This window comes from Mustela nigripes, chromosome 5 (assembly GCF_022355385.1).
Source record: "Mustela nigripes isolate SB6536 chromosome 5, MUSNIG.SB6536, whole genome shotgun sequence".
Classification (NCBI taxonomy): Eukaryota; Metazoa; Chordata; class Mammalia; order Carnivora; family Mustelidae; genus Mustela; species Mustela nigripes.
Genome location: NC_081561.1, coordinates 25363406 through 25385718, shown reverse-complemented (window position 1 = coordinate 25385718; position 22313 = coordinate 25363406). Strand labels below are relative to the sequence as shown.

The window sequence follows — 22313 nt, the reverse complement described above, 5'->3', positions numbered from 1 at the left end:
TGGGGCTCAAAATCACAACCCTGAGATGAAGACCTGAGCTGAGATCAAGAGTCAGATGCTCAAACAACTGACCCATCTAGCAGCTTTATTTCAATTGCTGAAAACTGTAAGAAACTCACTGTTGAATAAATTAAAAAAATATGATACATATTTTTTGGTTCCGCCCACTGTAGGGGCAGAGCCAAAAGATACTGAATTAAGTAACATTGAAAATGAAAATGAAAATACTAAATACAAAAGGAGCCGTATCTAACGGCACTCTAGTTGATAATGCTTTTTCTCGTGGGGGCTGTGGGTTAACAGTTCTGAAACCATTATATATGTATGGTAGAGTTGAATAGTTAAATAAATGGGTGGCAGGTGGTGGGATGTAGGTATCTCACTGCTGGAGTAGGAGGTGGCAATCAGGCAAGGACAAACAGCTAGAATAAATATAAACCCATGATTATCTATCTATCTATATCTATATCTATCTATAGATCTATCTGTGCTAACAGAGATAGATAAATAAGTGTACCTATACAGGTTAGTATATACATATATTTCCTGTCAGATGAGATGGCCTAGAAGCAATTATACTTCAGTAACAACCAGCACACCTAGTGTCCATATCTGGCTTTCTGACAGGACTCTGCAGTTGAGAAATGGCTTATTCTAGGGCTCACAGGAAATATACAAGATGAGTCCAGCCTGGGTGGCTCAGTCAGTTAAATGTCTGACTCTTGATCTCAGTCCAGGTCTTGATCTCAGGGTCCCGAGTTTAAGGTCCATGTTGGGCTCCATGCCACTACATTAAAAAAAAAAAAAAAAAAACGAGTCCAGACAATCTTATGGTGTCAGAAATAGTTCAAAAACTAACAAACACAGAACAAACAGATGAAGTAAAAAGGATGAGCCATGTGAAGGTACTCAGAAGCCATGTGAAAGAATTTCCAATGGCCAAAGTTTGGCTATTGGAATGGCCAATTTGCACAATTTGAGCAAATTCACAATTTGAGCAAAAAAAAAAAAAAGTTTTGGATTATTAACCAAAATATAATTTGAGTACCGGTGAGCACATACTGATATAAATGACTGATAAACAAGTGGGGAAGGATAGGCAAATGTGCATAATAATGAAAAATTTATGCAGATACTCTGCCCTCCCTACATGTGGATGTGTGTAAAGATTTCCTCTCCATAAGTACTATATAGAAAGGGAGGGGGAAAAGAGTATCTTTACAGTGGAGAAACTTGACAAGCCCTCAGCCAGTTGATCAAAGTTTCTATCAACAGTGATACATCATGTTGATACTATGTGCCTGTGAAAGAATGTGGCGAGGATGGCACTTTACCTCTGTGGTCTTCCTCTCAAAACACCATAGCTCCATTCTATCATGAAAAAAAAAGAAATAAATCCTAGTAGATGAACGTACTAGTACAAAACACCTGACTAGTACTCTTCAAAACTATAAAGGTCATCAAAAACAGGGAAAGTCTGAGAAACTGTCACATCCAAGAGGAGCCTAGTGAGACATGATAACAAAATGTAGTGTGGTATCCTGGATGGGGTCCTGGAATAAAAAAAAAAAAAAATAGACAAAAACTCAGGAACCCTGAGTTAAGTGTAGACTTTGTTTAATAATAATGTATTAACATTGGTCCATCAATTGCAACAAGTGTACCCTACTGATGTAAGATGCTAGTAATAAGGGAATCTAATATAAAGGAAATCTTTGTAATTCTTCTGTAAATCTAAAACTTCTGAAATAAAAATCTAAATAAAAAAGTAATGCATTCTTTACTTACTTTTATTATTCCTTTTGTCTTAAAGCAGTTTTCTTTTTCTCAGGACAAAAATGAGGTTTATATTTTCCATTGTTGTCTCAAAGTTTTGTTTTGTTTTTTTTTTTTTAAAGATTTTATTTATTTGACAGACAGAGATCACAAGTAAGCAGAGAGGCAGGCACAGAGAGAGGAAGGGAAGCAGGCTCCCTGCTGAGCAGAGGGCCCCATGCAGGGCTGGATCCCAGGACCCTGGGATCATGACCCAAGCTGAAGGCAGAGGCTTAACCCACTGAGCCACCCAGGAGCCCCTGTTTTCTCAAAATTTAAACCTTGGGATCACAGATCATTCCTTAAACAGGAATTTTCTGAATAAGTAAAATCCCATGTGAATGATATCAGAAAGATTCCCAAAGAAACTATAACAAAGACTCAAGTTTGGAAAACTCAAGGACTGTGAAATCTACAGAAAAAGGCAAATCATAGAAAGGACAATCATCAGCAATCTTTTCCCCAGATTTCAAATTAAAAACCATCTTTAGTAAGAGTTCCTGTGGAAAAACAAGGCCATGAAAATGATTTGTATGAATAAATTAGTTTAGTTTTGTGGAAGGCTATTTGGTTTATATATATTCAATTTGTACATTGACTTCGCTCCTTTTTTTTTTTCAGATTTTATTTATTTATTTGACAGATCACAAGTAGGCAGAGAGGCAGGCAGAGAGAGGGGGGGGGGGTAGCAGGATCCCCGCTGAGCAGAGAGTCTGATGCAGGGCTGGATCCCAGGACCCCGAGACTGGAGCAGGAGGCTGGCTGAGGACAAAGCAAAGGCTGGCGCCTTGCACCCCCTCTCTTCACCCGCTTCCCTCCATATGTGTAGCATTCCTCAGGCACCCCTCACTGCCATAAAATGATAAATAGTTAACTTGCTGAGATCACAATCCTGCAAGACAGGAGTCTCCCTTGGTTTGCAAATGTCCTTGAGATTTACAAACAAAGAAGTTACCTTATCAATAGCCCAATTTCCAGGGACACAGAACTCAGTTTCTCAAGCCCTAATGTCACCCTCCCCTCCATAAAAAACGGAAGGAGGCGGAGGTAGAAGGAAAAGTAAATAAAGTTAAATTTCTTCTAAACCTAAATCTCATTAACAAGGATGCTTGATAGCAGGAATGTAACATTCCACTTGGAGACTCCCAATTGTCTTTACTTGATAGTAACCAGGCCTTCAATATCCTGATAGTGCTTTTGTCGGGTGTGTGGGCTAACCGGCCAGTTCTGCTTCTGTAAGATTGCTTTGTCTGCTTTCCCACGAGGGTCCCCTGACCCAATCCACTGACGCCAAGTATGCCTGTTCAAACTATCAATCAATCAGCTCAGCCCCACCCGAAACTTGTTTGTATCTGTCTATAAAAATCCTGCATGGACCCAGCTCCAGACCTCTTGGCGTTATCAGCAAGGAGCGGCGCAGAGGTCCAGGTTCGAACCTGCAATAAACTTGCTGATTGGCTTTGACTCACGTCTCTGGTGGTCTTTTAAGGTGGGGGTAATACTCTATTGGCATTTCAAGACCATGACCTGAGCAGAAGGCAGAAGCTTAACCCACTGAGCCACCCAGGCACCCCAACTTAGCTCTTTTTGAGGAAAATATCCTGCAGATATACTTGTACACTTTCAACTTATTGCATGTACAAGATAACTAGTTGTAGCATTGCTTATGATAAAAAGGAGGGGGGGGAGCTGTTGTGCCCAAATTTCGAGACCCCCCCAAAGACGACCACCAGAGTCCGGAGTCAAAGCCAAACAGCAAGGGTTGTTTATTACGAGTTCGAACCCGGACCTCCGCGCACTCTTGCCGGTAACGCTAAGAGATCCCGAGCTCAGGATCACAACACTTTTTATCCACTATTTTTGGGGAGGCAGGGACTTAGCATACATCATAGTATCTTGTAACAAATCACTACATACCGCGGGAAAATCAAACGGCAACTCTATAATATGACTGGCGCGTTACAGGGCGGGAAAAGGCTGGGAACAGATTACTGGTTAGGTCAAAGTGCTGTCATTCTTCAAACTGCTTAGTTGGCACCGCTAGGGTATGTGCCCCCTAAGGATTGGCCGGGGGTCTCCCTGTCAAACCGCGGGGTGCCAGATGGTTATTAACTCCTGTACCCAAAGCTGGGTGGGGGGTCCGGGAGCAGTCACTTTGTCATGTCCAATTCTGGGTGGGGGTTTCTCTGGCTCCAGATGGCTGTTATCTCTCGGCCCAGAGCCGGGTGGGGGTCCGGGAGCGGCCCCTCTGCCAGGTTCAATTCTGGGCGGGGGTTGTGTGGTTACAGAATGCCTATAGAAAGTCTGCTGGTATTTTTCCATCTCCTCATGGGTTAGCAAGCGAAGGTACAGAAGCAGAAATAGCGGTAATGGTTATAAATTAGGCATCTCAGAGCGCCTGGGCGTCTCAGTCAGTGAAGCGTCTGCCTTCAGCTCAGGTCATGATCCCAGGATCCTGGGATTGAGCCCCGCATTGGGCTCCCTGCTCAGTGGGGAGCCTGCTTCTCCTTCTGCCTGCCACTTTTGCTTGTGTGGGCTCTCTCTCTGACAAATAAATACATACAATCTCCAAAAAAAGGGGTGTGTGTGTGAATATTCCCAAAGTCCATCAATAAGAGACTGGTGAGAGTCAGTCTATACAGTGAAACACCATGCAATGGCTCTCTTTATAATGTTGATGTGGCAGGGACCTCTAGTATGTATGTATGTAAAATGTAATCTATTTCATTTTGGAAGCTTTTATGATCTTCTCTTTATTTCTGATGTTCTTAAATTTCACAGTACTATGTCCTGGTGAGAGAGTTTTTTCATTCACAATACTGGATAGTCAGTAGAACCTTTCAGTCTGATAATACACAAATTTAGGACTGGAAATTTCCCCAAATATTTTTTGCGTGATATTTACTTTCCATTTTCTCTTTTTTCTTCTTTTCAATTTTCTAAAAGCTGTGAATGGATTCAAAGATATTGACAAGAATAAAAAATAATATAACAAACTTCATGCACACAGCACTTAGCTTCATTCACTTTTTAAAAAAATTTATTTATTTATTTGACAGAGAGAGAGAGATCACAAGTAGGCAGAGAGGCAGGCAGAGAGAAGGGGGGGGGGGGAAGCAGGCTCCCTGCTAAGCAGAGAGCCCGGTGGGGGCTCCATCCCAGGACACTGAGATCATGACCAGAGGCTTAACCCACTGAGCCACCCAGGTGCCCCAGCTTCATTCACTTAGGAAAAAAAAAAAAATTATACAAGAGTTCTTGAGACCTCTTTGGTGCAAAATTTTTGCTTTTGGTGCAAAATTTGGTTTTATTAAAGCACAGGGACAGGACAGGCAGAGAGAACTACACTGTGGTCAAGAGGAGGGGCCCATTATATACTTTCAAGTTGGGAGGGGGTTAGGGAGAGCATAAGTCTCTGAGGAATTTTGGAAGCAAGGTTTCCAGGACCTCAAGGGGGCTGGCTATTGTTGAGAAAAGGTCATTTATTATTGTCTAAGGAAACCTTAGTCATGAGACACTTCAGATGTAAATTAGTGGGCCATTATGCTTGGGGGATGATTGTCAACGTGTATCTTGGGCGGTTTAGAGATAAAGGAAATTTAGAGATAAAGGAAATTTCTAAAGGTATTTTTATATGTTAAAGCAGACTTACTTTTTTATATATTAAAGCAGACTTCTGTTAAAGCAGATCCTGGTTGGGGGAAGGGGTTCAGTTTAGGATTGCCTTTTGCCCTTAGCGAAATATTAACATTGAGGCAGTTGAGTCCCTAGGGGAATGTCACTCTGCCCGTTTCAAGGATTTGTCTGTGGGCTCTAGGTAGTAAGGAAATTTAATAATTTTTCTCCTGCCTTTGTTTCCCATATCAATACCCATCTCTTAAAAAAAAAAAAGATATCCATCTCTTAGATTTAGTTTTTATTTTCTTAGATTTAGTTTTTAAGTCTTTTTTTCCCCCTGTTATGTGATTCATTAATTTCTGTTGCAGTCTTTCAGTTTATTTTGCTATCCTAACTTTTCTGTTGGATCTTTAATTAATAAGATTTCTCTGCATTCCATTTAGATGTTTATGGCTGAGAACTGAGGTTTCAAAATTTCCTCAGCATTTAAAGTATTGCATTCTATTGTCTCAACTAGTTATGATTGTCATGCACACCAACTGGAATTTAATTATAATATTACCATAAGGTTCAGGTCTGCAACAAAATTTATTTAATCTGAAAAATTTTTATTTGAATGAACAATTAAAAAATAGTTGTTACAGAATCAATGACCTTCTTGAGAGAGCATGGAATGATATTAGAAACATTAAAGTAACAGGAAAAATGTATTCTTCTGACTGGGCTGAATCTCTTTTACAATTAGACACCTCGAGACCATCGGTTGTGACAATACAGGGCAATGCAAACTTTCACTGTTAAGACTATTAGGAGGTCAAAGCCTACTAGCATATGACACATAAGTTGTGTCACAGCAAACATATGGTGGTACTACACTTCTAGCAACACATGCACCCCTGTGGATTGATGGATATTTATTACCCAAAGAAATGGCATTTCAGGGGCCTAATAACGTACTATACCTGGCATGAGTTGGAAGTCAAAGCTAATCTTTTTCCTTTAACAAGAACATCTGTTGACATTGTTTTTGGACATGGGACACTTTAATTGGTTAATTTGGGCTAATGATTCTTCAGAGGTTACATTCTTTAATCATACTAAAATGAAAGCTACTACTATCATCACAATGAATGTATTAAATATTGTATGCTATTAACATAACATTTAATAAATATTACCAAAATGGGCACCTATATCTCAGAATATTCATACAAAGATTTCCCAACATCTTGCCATGCTAAAATAAACAGAAATGCCTGGGGATAAAACTGACAAAATTGATCAACTTTTGGACGAAAACATGGAAGAACTCAAAGTAGCCCATAAAACCTTAAGCAACAAGCTAATGCACTTTACACACGCCACGCAGGCCCTTCATGCTGCTTCAGCCCCCATTCATACTAACTCAGTTGCATTAAACAAAGACAGAGAAAACTTACATAAGAAATCATATAAAATTCTTACTAAATAAATAAATAAAATTTCCTTTGTAGAATTGTTAGCAAAACCCTTCAAATATGTGATTTTTTTTTTTTCTGGCTCGTGGTCTGACCATAATCCTTTAAAATAACAAAAGATGGGATAGAATTCTCTCTCTACACATGTTTGGGAATCTATTAAGGAAATTCTTCTATTAGTTTTAGTTACCATTTTTGTTATATATCTTATTAAATATGCTATTAGAATATTATGCACTCTTAAACTTAACAAGAAAAAAAATCAAGGAAAGACTTTGATTAACCATACCCTCATTGTTCTTTTCTGGATATGCCGAGAGCCTATGTTGAAGATTTTGTACATATTTTTTGTGTTTTTACCTTCTTTTTGTCTGACTTTATTCAGTTAGATATGACTTTGAGTTGGAGGGTGTTTTTTTTTGTTTTAAGATTTTATTTATTTATTTGACAGACGGAGATCACAAGTAGGCAGAGAGGCAGGCAGGGAGAGAGAGGAGGAAACAGGCTCTCCGCACAGCGGAGAGCCCAACGTGGGGTTCGATTCCAGGACCCTGGGATCATAACCAGAGCCAAAGGCAGAGGCTTTAACCCACTGAGACACCCAGGCGCCCCTTGAATTGGAGTTTTTATCTGAGTTTGCTTGATTCATTTTAATATACCTATCTTGTTTGGATTTGGTGTACTCTTTACCTTACATGGTTTGAATTTTATTGATTTTGTTTGATTTCGACTGAAAACTTGGTTAAACAACCTAATTGTACCTTTGCTATGTTACCGAACTACTACTACTCCCATCCTGCCCTAAGACATACTTGATTCCCGCGTGTCCCTTACAGAACCTGCCAGGAGGAATCCTGGTGTGCACGAAGAGAGCAAAACGGAGTCTTTCCCGTCAAGCAGGAGCCTGTGTCCGGCAGGGCCTGTGCCCAGCAGCGACACAAGCGCTTAAGGTTACCGCAGCGGGGTTTACCGCTCGGACCAACGTCAGCCTCTACCCTACAACTGATAATGCGCAGAACCAGAGGAGCCTGCGGAGACCCAAGACCGGTTAAATCCCTTTATTTTTATTTTTATTTGTCTTTTTTTAAGATTTTATTTATTTATTTGACAGACAGAGATCACAAGTAGGCAGAGAGGCAGGCAGAGAGAGAGAGGAGAAAGCAGGTTCCCTGCGGAGCAGAGAGCCCGACGTGGGACTCGACCCCAGACGCTGGGATCATGACCTGAGCCGAAGGCAGCGGCCTTAACCCACTGAGCCACGCTTTAAAAGGGAGGATTTGGGCAGCAGACGGCCAGACGCCTCAGGCCTGGCCCCTCTGCGTCCGAGCTTAAGACAGGCAGCAGCCGCTGGAGCCTCTGCCGCGTGGATCTCCGCACAGAGCCGAGCGCGCGCCCCGCCGGAACACCAGAAGCGTCAGCGCGGGAGCGGGCCGGGACCGGACCCAGGACCCCACCCGGGACCCGACCGGGACCGGACCCGGGACCCGACCAGGCCTTATGCCAACTGCGCGCGCACGAGCTGACGTCGCGTGTGGTTCGCTGACTTCCCGCGCCCTCCTGTTACCGGGTCTGCGGGGTGGCTTGTCTTCTGCTCTGCTGCTCGTCCTGTGTCAGAAGCCAGGTGTGTCAGAAGCCAGGTGTAATCACGTGGTCAGCTGTCCTTGCGTTTGCAATCCTGAACCTGCTTACAATTGTGACTTACCTTCGCTTTACGACTGAATAAAGCCGACACGGCGGGAGGACACAACTCACGAGTGCGCCTTCACGAGGTGCTCGTGGCCCTGGTTCTCCAGCCCTCCGAGCATCTTTATGAATTACCCAACACTCTGATTAAATTCTGTTTCTGCTTAATTAAGCAGCATCGATTTCTGTTTCTTTGCAACTAAGAAAGCTGATGCATACAAAGGTCTTTCAAGAGACTGCGAATTGGGATTCGATGGGTCCCTTAGAGCTAGTGCTGCTCTGTCCCATCCGGTCAGTGCTGCTTACATGAGTCCTTCCAAGCTCCAGCAAAATTTTCTGATCTCAATCTCATAAGAAAAAAGTATAAAACACAAGGGTAACTTGTAAATGGTCTTTTCATCATAAAGAAACAAAACAAACATTTATAGCAGGATTTTAAAAAAATCAGTTTTTATCTTTATTTCTGCCTGTTAATTATTACATATATGAAAATGATTGAGCATTTTATTTATTTACCTTTTTTTTTTTAACCAACTTTGAAGAGATGTTTTGGATAGTATGACTTAAAATATGGGACATATGGCATATGGAAAAAGGCACTTTTCATGGTGCTGGACAGCACAATGGATCCAGAAAACAATCTGTAAATCAGCTATGAGTTCCGAATCAAATATGACAGAGGCAAATGTTATCAATTGCTGGTGCAGTCGTTTCTCATATAGGCAACTCTAAATAACAGCACAGATGTTTCATTAATTAACTAATTAATTTTAGAGAGAGAGAGAGACAGCATGAACAGAGGGAGAGGCAGAGGAGGACGAAGAGAAAGAATCTCAAGCAGATTCTGCACCAAGTGTGGAGCCAGACGTGGGGCTTGATCTCATGACCCTGAGATCGTGACCTGAGCCCAAACCAAGAGTCATATGCATAACAGACTGAGCCACCCAGGTGCCCCAGACTTTTAATTTTAAAAATGATGATTAATAGTCTTCCAGGCATTCTTTGCCACCATCATAAGATTTATATACATATATACAAGGAAGATATAAGTGGTGCTTTTTACACCAGGGAATAAAGACAGGTTATAGGAAATACATACAATATAATCATAAAATATGACTAAATATAAAAAACATTAGGGTGAGAAATAATCCATCCCCTCATTCCCACCAATCCCTCATTGGCTCCTTCACCAGTCCAGATTAATTTATTCAATACACTTACTCACACATACCATGCTCCTGCTTACCTACAAGGCTTTCTCCTGGATTTGGAATATTTTAATTGTTTCTTTTCTGTTTTTTTTTTTTTTTTGGTTGTTTTTTAAGATTTCATTTATTTATTTGACAGAGATCACTAGTAGGCAGAGAGGCAGGCAGAGAGAGAGGAGCAAGCAGGTTCTCTGCTGAGCAGAGAGCCCGATGCAGGGCTTGATCCCAGGACCCTGGGATCATGCCTGGGCTGAAGGCAGAGGCTTAACCCCCTGAGCCACCCAGGCACCCCATTTTCATTGTTTCTATGTAAAAATCACCTACGTCCTGGATCCAGATCAAGTGCGGCTTTTTTCTCAAAGCTTTGCTTGACCTCTCATACCCTCACCAATATCTTTTCTCTTTAACCTCTCATTGCAGTTATGATTTGAACCTTTTATTACATAATAGTTTTCCTCTCTATTGTTTTTCATGCATGACGATGGGGTTACATCACTCTTGTCTACTCCCGGAGGACAGGCCTGCGGGGGCTGCTGTATTCCACACTCCCCATGGTACGTTTCTGTGTTGACCTGAGCCATCTGGGAGTTCTTTACCATGCATTCAAATGTTGATCTCATATTCTTACTGTGATTTTCAGGGGCTTCGTCTGAATGTGTTTGCCCACAACAATAAGACCTTCAGGAACTCAAATATATAAGGCCTGTGATTAGGTAGCAAATTTAGGTCATTGCCAAGTTTAGTTAGGTATTTTATAACAGCTTTGTAACTATGACTAGAATGAAAATGATGAACCCATGAGGATTTGCTTCCGGTTGAACGCCTTTCAGTCAGTACAGATCACTGGGATATGGTTTTGGTCTGACCTACAGCCTTCTTTAATGCCCGTTTCAGCTCACTGTTTCTTAGACTGTATATGAAGGGATTCAACATAGGGGCTATGACCATGAAGACCACGGATGTGGCTGAATCTTTTTCAGATGAATGGTTGGATGAGGGGCTCATATAGACTCCTGTGATTGCGCCATAGAAAAGAATGACCAAGGCAAGGTGAGATCCACAGGTGGAGAAAGCCTTGAGTTTTCCTTGAGCAGAAGGGATTTTCATCACAGCAGAGATGATGAAGATATAGGATGCCATGATACATCCTGCAGGTACCACAAAGATCAGCCCCACCGCAGCCAGAACTATGAACTGATTGAGACTGGTGTCAGAACAGGAGAGGGGGAAGAGAGAGCTGATATCACAGAAGAAATGGTGGATGATGTTGTTAGAGCAGAAGTGCAGACGGGTGAGCATGAGGGTGTGCAAGAGGGGATTCAAAGTGGCGAGGACCCAAGGCACAGCCACCAGAGAGGCACAAAGGCGCCGAGTCATAATGGTGGAGTAATGCAAAGGGTGACAAATGGCCACATAACGGTCATACGCCATCACTGTGAGAAGGAAGTTGTCCATATTGGCAAACATCATACAGAAATACATCTGAGCCAGGCAGCCAGGGTAGGAGATGGTCTGAGTCTGTGCTTGGATGTTCAGCAGCATCTTGGGGACAGTAGATGAAGGGAGACAGATGTCTACCACAGAGAGATTGGAAAGGAAGAAATACATGGGTGTGTGGAGGCGATGGTCTGAGACGATAGCCAGCAAGATGAGCAAGTTTCCAAAGAGCCCTGTTAGGTAGAGACACAGAAAAAATACAAAGAGGAGAGCCTGTTGCTCTGGCCAACCTGAAAAGCCCAAGAGGAGAAATCCAGAGACACTGGTTTGGTTTCCTTTTTCCATTGAGTGGATATATCTGCATGAAAACCAAGAGGATGAAATACTTTTGACAGGAAAAAAAAAAATCCCCTCCCCACCTTTTTTTGTCTATTCACCTAGTCTTGTCTCCTTTACTAAATATTTCTTTAGGCCATCCTGCCTCCTCTCTGGTACTTTCTCCTGAGCTTTGCTGACCGTGGGTATGTCTTTCCATTTCATCAGCCGACTTTTCATTTATCCTCCCTCACCTCACCAGGACGTCCAAGTGACCTTCGTACCTCTCCCTCTTCCTACCTGTGATGTCCATAGTGGCTCTTGTACACTCTGCACTTTGTGTGGTTTCCTGGCTACTAGCCCCGTGTTGGAACACATCCATGAGTCTGACACACTGACTGTAAGCCAAACTTTGAGATTTAAAGGAGAAAAAATTTCCAGATATTTATCCAATATCCTATGAGCCATCCGTCAGACATCTACCATTTAGGATTTATAAGAAGATAAACCATCTTAGCTTTTTAAAATTTGAAAGAGAAATAAAGTAACATGTTTGACAAGCATAAAAAAATTAAGCCTCCCCAAAATAGTTTACATGAAGACTATGAGCAACATAGGAAATTATTTACAAAATAGTTAAAAAGTTATATAACACACGTAGTAACTACTTTAGTTTTAGTAGTTAAAACTAAAAGAACACAGAGAAAGTTATATCAAAGGAGGGGGCACATTTACAGGATTCCCTTTCAGTGTTTTTTTTTTTTTTTGTAGCATTTTAACCATAACTACAAAAAACTGGGTTTATGTTTATAAGATATCGTGGTTACTTTGGGTGCTGCATGTCTTGGTGTTATAGAAAACACAATTCAATGGAAAGTTCCTGAAACTTGGATCAAAATGTAGATGAAAAATACTACCCTGGAAAACAATTAAGAAGACAAACATTCACATCCACAGATGAGATAGTTGCCCAAGAACGGAGGGCTCCCTGAGAGTTAGAAAAGTTCTTGGAGAATGTGGGCTATGGCTGGCCCAGTTGGAACCAGACCCCATTACTTGTGGGTTGGGTGACCAAGGCACTTAATCACCCCAAATCTTACAATCTTAATTCTCCTTTGTGTGATAATGACACCTGCCTTAAAGGTTGTTGTACAAATGAAATGACTCAATATGTGCAAAATTCTCAGCAAAGAATGATTACTTAATAAATGCAAGTTGTTGGTGACCCAGCCATAACTGGGAGGGTCAGGTTCCAGTATGTCCCTTCACATCACAGAAAAAATGAAGCCATGGTCAGATGGATGTGCTCAACTTTCTGCCACCAACACAGGAAACTTATCTGCATCTCTACTCATCATTCCTTCTCTCCTTTCCTCCTGTCCCAAGTCTCCAGAGCCTCAGCTTCTCCTTTTTTTTTTTTTTTAAATAGGTAAATTCTATCCTCAACGTGAGACTCAAACTCACAACTCCAAGATCAAGAGCCACCTGCTCGGCTGACTGAGCCAGTCAGGTGTCCCCAGCTCCTCCTTTCTGTAATCTATATGTTCTCCTGTTCTGCTGGACTTTGACTTTCAGCTGAGGTCTCTCCCACCTTTGGCTTCCCTTTTCAGATCCACGTCTACCTCTGGGTATCTTCCTGATTCTCTCCCCAGTGCAAAACTCCTCATGGACTTCGTTTCCTCATACCCACATGCCACTCGGCTGCTGCCTCAGCCATGCTAATGAATTGCTCTTTGGAGTCTTGAAAAACCCAATGTTTACTTCTTAGTCCTTTTGTTTTTAGACCTCTTAGAATTCTTTTCTTGAGAAACTCTTCCTTGGATTTATTTTCAACTTTCTCAGATCTTTCTGGCCATTCCTTTTCAGTTGCCTTTGCAGAATGCACTCCCTTTGCCAGCCATAAAATGTAGGCATTTCTCTGTTTTGTTTTTGTTGTTGTTGTTGTTTTGTCTTATGCTTCCTTTTCTTTCCATTCTACCCATATTCCCGTGTGATTCTATTCACTCTCATGGCTTTTCTATCTATATGCTGCTCTCTTGTAAATTACTTCTCTGGCGCAATTCTCTCTCATCTTCAGACTCGTATTTCCAGTGCTCTCTGGATGTTTCTACTTGGATGTCACAGACATCTTGTGTCTAATACTTCCCAAAATGAGTCCATCATATTCTCCCTGCTCAAAGACCATTCCTACCTCCATGTGCCCTTTATCAATGAACAGCACCATAGTTTGTCCAGTTGTTCAAGAATAGAAAACTTGGGAGTTAGCCCAGGACTTCTCTCTCTTTCTTTTACTTACCTCCAATCAATCATTAACCTCTGTTGATGTTATTTTTGGGAACTTAGAATATTATCAAACAAATAGATTTTTAACTTCTACTACAACTAAAGCACTGTTTTGGGCGTTGGGAAATATCAGTGAATAAGAAAGGCATGGTCTCCATCTTTGAGGAACTTCAAACCAAAGCCAGGAACTTTAGAGTTATTCTTGACTCATGCAGTTCACGACCAAGCCATGTTGGTGTTCTGACTTTGTCACACCCATACTGCTTTTCTTTGTCCTTAGTTACACTGACTATGCCAGACTCTCATCTCCTCTGTGGATACTTGCAATAACCTTCCCATTAGTCTTCCTTCCCAGGAGGGCAGGCAGGAAGGAAAGAAGACTGTAGTCTTCCCCTTTCAATCTTTCTTCATCCTACCTAAGAAGTTATTCTTCTAAAACAAGAATTTCCCTCCTTCCCTTCTTAAAAATTTCCAATAGTTTTCAATTGCCTTCATCCAAACTCCCGATTCTTTATCGTGGCACACACGGTTCTTCATTATCCCTTTCTTACCTGCCTAGTCTTATCTCTTGCTGTGACTAATTTCCCACCCTTAGAATTTCCTAATGCACACTGAAACTTTATGTCTCCCTGGCTTTTCTCACTCTGAAATCCTCTGACCACCCCACCTTACCTAAAGCTTCCCCCAAGACATTCTCTATTGCCTTTTGTCTTCGTATCACAACCACTTGGAATTTTCTTGTTTCATATAAAGCAATTTATTTGTTTTGTGATATGCATCAATAAAATGTGAGGTCCATAAAAGTAGGAAACTGATCCTTTTTTTAAACCAATATATGGGTGGAATATTGTCTGATAATACAGCAGACATACAAATCAATATGTATTTGTTGAATAAATGATATACCTCTAAAATTCTCAGAAGACTTTTCTTATATCAGATAGCATGTATACTTTAGAGTGACTTTAATTCCAGCCTACATAGCATTTGAAAATACATATATAGATATAAATATTTATATATTTGTTTTGTTTTGCTTTCATAACTCTTCCTTTCCAGCATGCTATTTTGGAAGGCACATAGACTGTATATTATTCATCTCTGCTTAGGGAAACCCAATTTCTCAAACAATGATTTATATTTGCCTGTGAAGAGAGGCTGTTTTTTTGGGTGGGGTGGGCTGCATGCCAGAGTGTGCAAGACAACACCATCTGGGGTTCTATTCTTGGTTCTCCACCTAGCGCCATGGTCTTGTATCTTAGCCAAAGCAGTGGAGAGTCTGGTGACAGAAACTAAAGGAAATGGAGAAACTCTGTTGAACTATTTTTCTGGTGATTGAATAACAGAAATGTGAAATGCAGTCTACATACAAATTCAAATGACTGGGTTCTCTGGATGCGAAGTGCCATGCCTTTCTCCACTTAACACGTAAGTTGTAGAATGCCTCTCTGCCTTGTCAGTTGCTACTAGTGTGTAAATCCATCACTTCTACTTCAAGAGAAACACCCAAGAGAAAAAAACCACTGTAGTCTTCACTCTTCTTCCATCAAAGTCTCTGCCCTAGTCCTGCCAAAGTCCTGCCCTAACCAGGAGCTTAGGAGATGGTGGGGGAAATGGCCACGTGAAGTGACTTAGTTCTTGGACAAAGCAGATATAAAAATTTAGAATTTGGGCCCTTGTCACTTTATGCTATGTGGACCAAATAACAGAGGAAGCCTACCTGAAGAGAGGAAGATTAAAGTAGATTTTCAAGGAAAAGCGAGAGTCATTTAACATTCTACTTCAACTCTGACTCCTTTGCTAATTGCGTTGTCCACCTAAAAGGATATCCCCTATTTATTTTCCCTCTCACCTTTGCACCTTTGACTTTCTTGACCTAGCAGTTCTTCCTAAACTCAGTTCTGAAGACTCTTCCTAGATGGGGCTAAGTTCATGCCCATTGGCATTTGGTCCTCATTTACCCAACTCTTCCAGCTGCAGATACATATCTTCCTAGTGTTCTTTTATTTAGACCCAAGCTTATTGTTAACTGTTATCCTAAGCTCTTTGTATGATTCTGTTAAAGAACTGATCTGAATATTGAAACATTCATTTACAGAGAATGTACAAAAGAAATATTCCAGAAAACAAATGCTCTGGAGGTAACAGAAAGAGCTTTTCAATAATCTATAGGAGACATGAAGAAGGAGTCATGGGCATGTGAAAATACTCTGGATGTGTAAACATAGATTTTATTGATTTCATTCGTGCATAAGGATGGGGTAGCAGTGATAACATTAAAGACCCCTCCTCTCTACTTTCTATCATCCAAATGTTTTCACTCTGGAAAAATGATAAAACAATGGAAAGTACATGAAACCTGCTGAGTAAATTCTGAAATTGTATAAAAATAATAAAATTTTCACCAAGATAAGAAAACAGTAAAGATAAAGCTTACCACTATCAAGTATTAGATGCCATACTAAATGCTCTCATAGTTTGCTAATCCTCATAATACCTCTATAATATAGGTCACATATCCTCATTATATATTCACTGGGTGTTCACAGAGCCAGGACCTGAGTTAATTGATGTGAAATCTCACCCACTTTTCACTAAACCACTACTGAATCTAGGCTTTAACACCTTCACAGGGAGGGCTCCCATTTATTAATCAACTCATTCATTCAGTCCACAAATGGCATTACTGTATGATAGACAATGCCTGGTGGCCTTGAGTAGAACCTGAACTTGTCTTACTTAGGTAAAGACTTGCTTCCTCCATTCTTCTCAGATCTGCTCACTTTCCAGCACACTTACCAAATCCTCATATGAGGAATCTTCTAAGAAGAGACTTTAGCTTCTAAGTCTCAAGAGTAATGGGAAAGTTTTTAAAAAGAGAACGTTGCCCCTCCTCCAGGACGTACAAGGCTGAGGGATGGGATGCTTCTTGGGCAGCTGTATCTGGTGCAGTGAGAGCTGAAGTGACCTCAGGACTCTCCAGCACTGGCGTTTATAGCTTCTTTGCAGTGCTTGAGAACCCAGTCTTGCCAAGCTTCCTCAGCTCCAGTAATAATTACTTTATCCCCTTGTGGGTTTCCCAATTGCAACCCTAGGGATAATGTACGTGGCACATAATCCTCCAGGGAGATTCAAGAAATTAAAAGATCTGGAAATTGTTCACAGACTCCCAGGAAGGCTTGTAACACATATCTCCCCTTCCACCTTCCAAGAAGCTCCAAAATAACAAATATCCAACATTTCACCAGAAACAAACTTTTGCAACATGAGTTGACTTATTCTCTAAATATAGGATTTGTCTTCCCTGATTGAAGCACCCTATAAACAACACCATCCTTGAGCTTCTGAATACTTGATTTATCAGTTTTGCCTGAGACAAGAGGCCCCTCCCCCCGTTTTTGTTTTTGTTTTTTTTTGGCAAAGGAGACGAGACAATGGGCACATGATCAGGATTCAGTGGTTTTATCATGTACTTCATCCTACAAAGCACTCAGCCTGATATAACAGTGAAATGGCCTTGTAAAACTTCAGCTAATATATCAGCTTGGGGATAACACTCAGAAGTTTGGGGATGCCATATTCCAGGATGGTGTATATGCATGGAAAAAAAAACATATATGGTAGTGTGTCCCCAGTGCTACAGCCTATGTGTCTAGATGTCAAAGGGTGTGCATCTGTTAGATTTTTCTATATAACAAACCACTCTAAAACTTAGAAGCTGAAGACACCAACCATTATTTATTTCACAAATATGTGAGTCAGCAATTTGGGCTAGGCTTAGCTGGGTAGCTCTTCTGGTCTTGGCTAGACTCATTCAAACCCCTACATACCTGTAACTGGGTTCATTTAGGACTTAGTGTTCTAGAATGGCTACAGATGGGATGACACCTGTCTGTTCAATGTGATCTCTCATGCTCCAGAAGGATGTTCATATGGTAGGGGAAGATTTCTGAGAGAGTAGAACCATGAAAGGTATATTGAAGCCTAGGTTTAAAACTGGCACAATGTCACTTCTACTGCATTCTGTTGTGCAATGCAAGTCACAAGACTAACCAGTTTCAAAGGATGGGGAAAGAATCTGCCTCTTGGTGGAGAAACTTAAAAGTCACATGGCAAAAAGATACAGATTCAGGAAGGAGGGCAAAATTGTGGGGAGTTTTGCAATCAACCAAAGATGAAAGTAGGAGATTATATACGGATATATAATCTCCTATATATAAATGTATCTATCTATATTTATATATATATCAACATAGATCTATATTTATTTACTTATTTTTTACACCCCCCCTTTTTTATCATTTCTCCAAATGATATGCTTTTAGAGTTTGTATTTCTTATACCTGTACCTCTAGGTCAGCCAGATTTGATCCTAAGGAAGAGAATGTTACCACAGGAGGGGTTTCACTGAACTTGAAGCTATGACTACCTCATGGCTACTCTGGGCTCCTCATGCCACTAGACCAGTAGGTGAAGAAAGGGGTTATGAAACTGGAGGGGGATGATTGACTTTGATTATCATGTAGGTGGCTGTGTAGATCATGCAGATGCTACACACAAGGAAAGGAAGGCCTGTATCTGGAGCCTGGGTGTGAATGTGGAATTAGAGTAACCATGACTATATAAGAGGAAGACAAGGAATGGTATAGTTCTCTTGAGGATAAATGTCTGGACCACCATTCCAGGCAAACTACACAGGCTAAAGTGATAGCTCAGGATAAATCAAATCTATTTTTGGTCAAAAGCTTCTGAATGGCTTGTAGCTTGGGATCATAGCATTTTTACTAAATTGCTCTCTCTTTTTTAAAAAAAGATTTTATTTTCAAGTAATCTCTACACCCAACACGGGGCTGGAACCCACAACCCCAAGATTACCCACTGAGCCAGTCTGGCGCTCCACTAAATCTCTTGCATTAAGATTTTATAGAGATTGTGGGGCGCCTGCGTGGCTCAGTTGGTTAAGCATCTGACTCTTGATCAGTAGGTCTGGTGTGGAGTGTACTTAAAAAAAAAAAAAAAAAGATTTTATAGAGATTGTGCTGGCAGCTACCTTGCAAGGGACTCTGCTTGGACACAAAGGGATCTTAATGTTGCCAGGGGTGGACTGTTTCAGGAGACTCTTGAGTACCACCTGAGATCTTCAGAGCTTCACATTTTTCTTATTTCAACCACTGGTGCAATAGTTAGTTCTGCGAGCTCTACTTTTATTTGGGTGCAACTTGACAATGCCTCATCTTGGGCCTCTACAGTTCCTCTAATGCTTCCACACGTTGGTAGAGGATAAGGAGACGGCTTAGTGGTCATGGGGCAGTTAGTACCCCATGGAGTGAAATTTGGCTAGTGGGGAATGGGAACTGATGGGTAATAGGTCTCCCTAAGACCTATTTCAGGGGCATACATGTGACTGAGCACCCAGTTACTCACACTGGTGGCAAACTTGATGACAAGCCCACTTTTCTTCCCTGTTCTGTTCCCCTCCTTTTACTCCTGATGCTGTATAAATTGTGTACTAAGTACTTGTGCACAAACCTTTGTTTTAAGTTCTGTTTTCTGAGAAAGCACTGACTAAGACAAAGAATCTGGGGCCCTATAGAAAAGATCTTGATTCTAAACAGGGATTTTCAAGTTTTTGCGTGTCATAGACATTTGTAGCCATAAGGTTGGAGATCTCATGGGGAGAGATTTTAGAGAAAGAAGAGCACATAAGACCAAGGTTTGAGGCACATCAAAATGCAATGATTGGGCAGTGGAGGGTTGGAGTCTAAATGCAACTGGAAGGAAAATCCAAAGAAGTGGGTGTGAAACTTGTAAGGTGAATTAAAGGACCTTAGAACAAAAGGTCCTGAAAATGTAGCAGCTTAAAGAAGTTCCTAACTGTGCTTCCACCTCCACCTCTGTCTGTCTCTGTCTCTGTCTCTCTCTGTCAGACTTGCTCCCAGGCAGTGGTGTAGCTGATCAACAGCTGCGAAACATTTCTGCTCCATTTTGCTCTAAGTAGCCCCTAGTACTGGAGGATTTGCCAGGACCTGTCCATGTCCCTAAAGGGAGGATCTCAGAAAACACCTTGATGTAGACTGATTGGAAGGAGGCATCAGACAGCAGGTTTGAAAGTCTATAAGTATACCTCTTTCAAGGGAAGCTGGGCAGATGGCATGTCTGGCTGCTCTCTCTGCATTGCTGGTGAAGAACTGTCTCTGTTTTGCTATTGTCCTGTTGAACCCAGGAACACAAGCCCCACTGGCCACCAGAGTGAGGCTTTGGAGGAATGTGTCCTCTAGGCAGCCGCTACAAAAGCTGAAATGCTAGACGTGTGTATGAGCTCCTTTCACAGAGACCCACAGGTGCACAGTGAAGATGGTACCTGCGGCCTCCAGGACTTTGGAAAGCCTTGCAGTTGGCCCCTAGGTGGGTGCTCATTTACAACCCCCCTCCCCACTTCAATGCAGCAGCTATTAAGATCCAAAAATTGGCTTCTTTCACAGAATATGTGGGTGTGTCAGTTTGCTGCCCTGGGGGGGATAGCCAGTTAAGAATTGTTTCTGTTTGCTTCAGCCCTGTGGGACCCACGAATGTAAACCCACTAGGGTTCTACTAACACCACACTGGCTGGGAGGGACATAGGTGCCTCCTTACTCCTCCCCACAGAGCCTTCACTGACAGCAGGGGCGAGGCGTGGTCACATTACTCCCGAGTGCTGGTAACATTTGTGCATCTCCACCAGGCTGCCATGAAATCACATCAGCTTGGCATTGGTGGGGTGGGAAAGGGGCCACAGGCTTTCTGGAATACAGTGGTTAGTGCCTAAAAGTTTTTAAATTTTCTTTTCTTTTTTTAAATTAACATATATTATTTGTTTCAGGGGTACAGGTCTGTGAGTCATCAGTCTTACACATTTCATAGCACTCACCATAGAACATACCCTTCCCAATGTCCATCACCCAGCCACACCATCCATCCCACTCCCCTCCCCTCCAGCAACACTTAGTTTGCTTCCTGAGATTAAGAATCTCTTATGGTTTGTCTATCTCCTCAGTTCCATCTTGGTTCCTTTTCTCCCTCCCTACCTGCCACGATGCCCCTGGTCTGCCTCTCAAATTCCTCATATCAGAGACATTATATGATAATTGTCTTTCTCTAACTTATTTTGCTTAGCATAATACCCTCTAGTTCCATCCATGTCATTGCAAATGGCAAGATTTAATTTTTTCATGGCTGCATAGTATTCCATTGTGTTTGAGTGTGTGTGTGTATCTATCTGTCTATATATATCATATCTTCTTTATCCATTCATCTGTTGGTAGACATCTATGTTCTTTCCATAGTTTGGCTATTGTGAACATTATTGCTATAAACATTCATGTGCACCTGCCCCTTCGGATCACTACATTTGTATCTTTAGAGTAAATACCCAGTAGTGCAATTCCTGGGTCTTGGGGTAGCTCTATTTTCAACTTTTTGAGGAACCTCCATGCTGTTTTCAGAGTGGCTGCACCAGCTTGCATTCCCATCAATAGTGTAGGAGGGTTCCCCTTTCCCTACATCCTCACTAGCATCTGTCATTTCCTGACTTGTTAATTTTAGCTATTCTGACTGGTGTGAGGTGGTATCTCATTGTGGTTTTGATTTGTATCTCCATGATACTGAGCGATGTTGAGCACATTTTCATGTGTCTGTTGTCTATTTGTGTGTCTTCTTTGCAGAAATATTTGTTCATGTCCTCTGCCCTTTTCTTGATTGGATTATTTGTTCTTTAGGTGTTGAGTTTGGTAAGTGCTTTACAGATTTTGGACACTAGCCCTTTATCCGAGATGTCATTTGCAAATATCTTCTCCCATTCTGTCAGTTGTCTTTTGGTTTTTTCACTGTTTCCTTTGCTGTGCAAAAGCTTTTTATCATGATGAAATACCAGTAGTTCATTTTGCCCTTGCTTCCCTTGCCTTTGGCTACATTTCTAGGAAGAAGTTGCTGAGGCTGATGTCGAAGAGGTTGCTGCCTGTGTTCTCCTCAAGGATTTTGATGGATTCCTGTCTCACATTGAGGTCTTCCATCCATTTTGAGTCTATTTTTGTGTGTGGTGTAAGGAAATGGTCCAGTTTCATTCTTCTGCATGTGGCTGTCCAATTTTTCCAACACCATTTGTTGAATAGACTGTCTTCTTTCCACTGGACATTCTTTCCTGTTTTGTCAAAAATCAGTTGACTATAGAGTTGAGGGTCTATTTCTGGGCTCTGTATTCTGTTCCATTGATCTATGTGTTTGTTTTTGTGCCAGTACAAAGTCTAATTTATCTGATATAAGGATTGCCATCCCAGCTTTCTTTTGATGTCAATTTGTGTGGATAAATATTTTCCACACTAACTTTATATTTGGAGGTGTCTTTGGGTCTAAATTGAGTGCCTTGCAGACAGCATATTGATGTGTCTTTTTTTTAAATCCATTCTGATACCCTGTATCTTTTGATTGGAGCATTTATTCCATTTACATTCAGGGTAAC

General features: G+C 41.4%; 1 protein-coding gene across 1 annotated transcript; it reads right to left on the bottom strand.

Moving 5' to 3' along the window:
- Positions 1-10624: 10624 nt before the first annotated feature.
- On the bottom strand, positions 10625-11569 carry LOC132017717 (putative olfactory receptor 1F12P). The gene has a single exon (XM_059399689.1). The coding sequence runs from the start codon at positions 11564-11566 to the stop codon at positions 10625-10627; it is 942 nt and encodes a 313-aa protein (XP_059255672.1). The 5' UTR covers positions 11567-11569.
- Positions 11570-22313: the final 10744 nt, after the last annotated feature.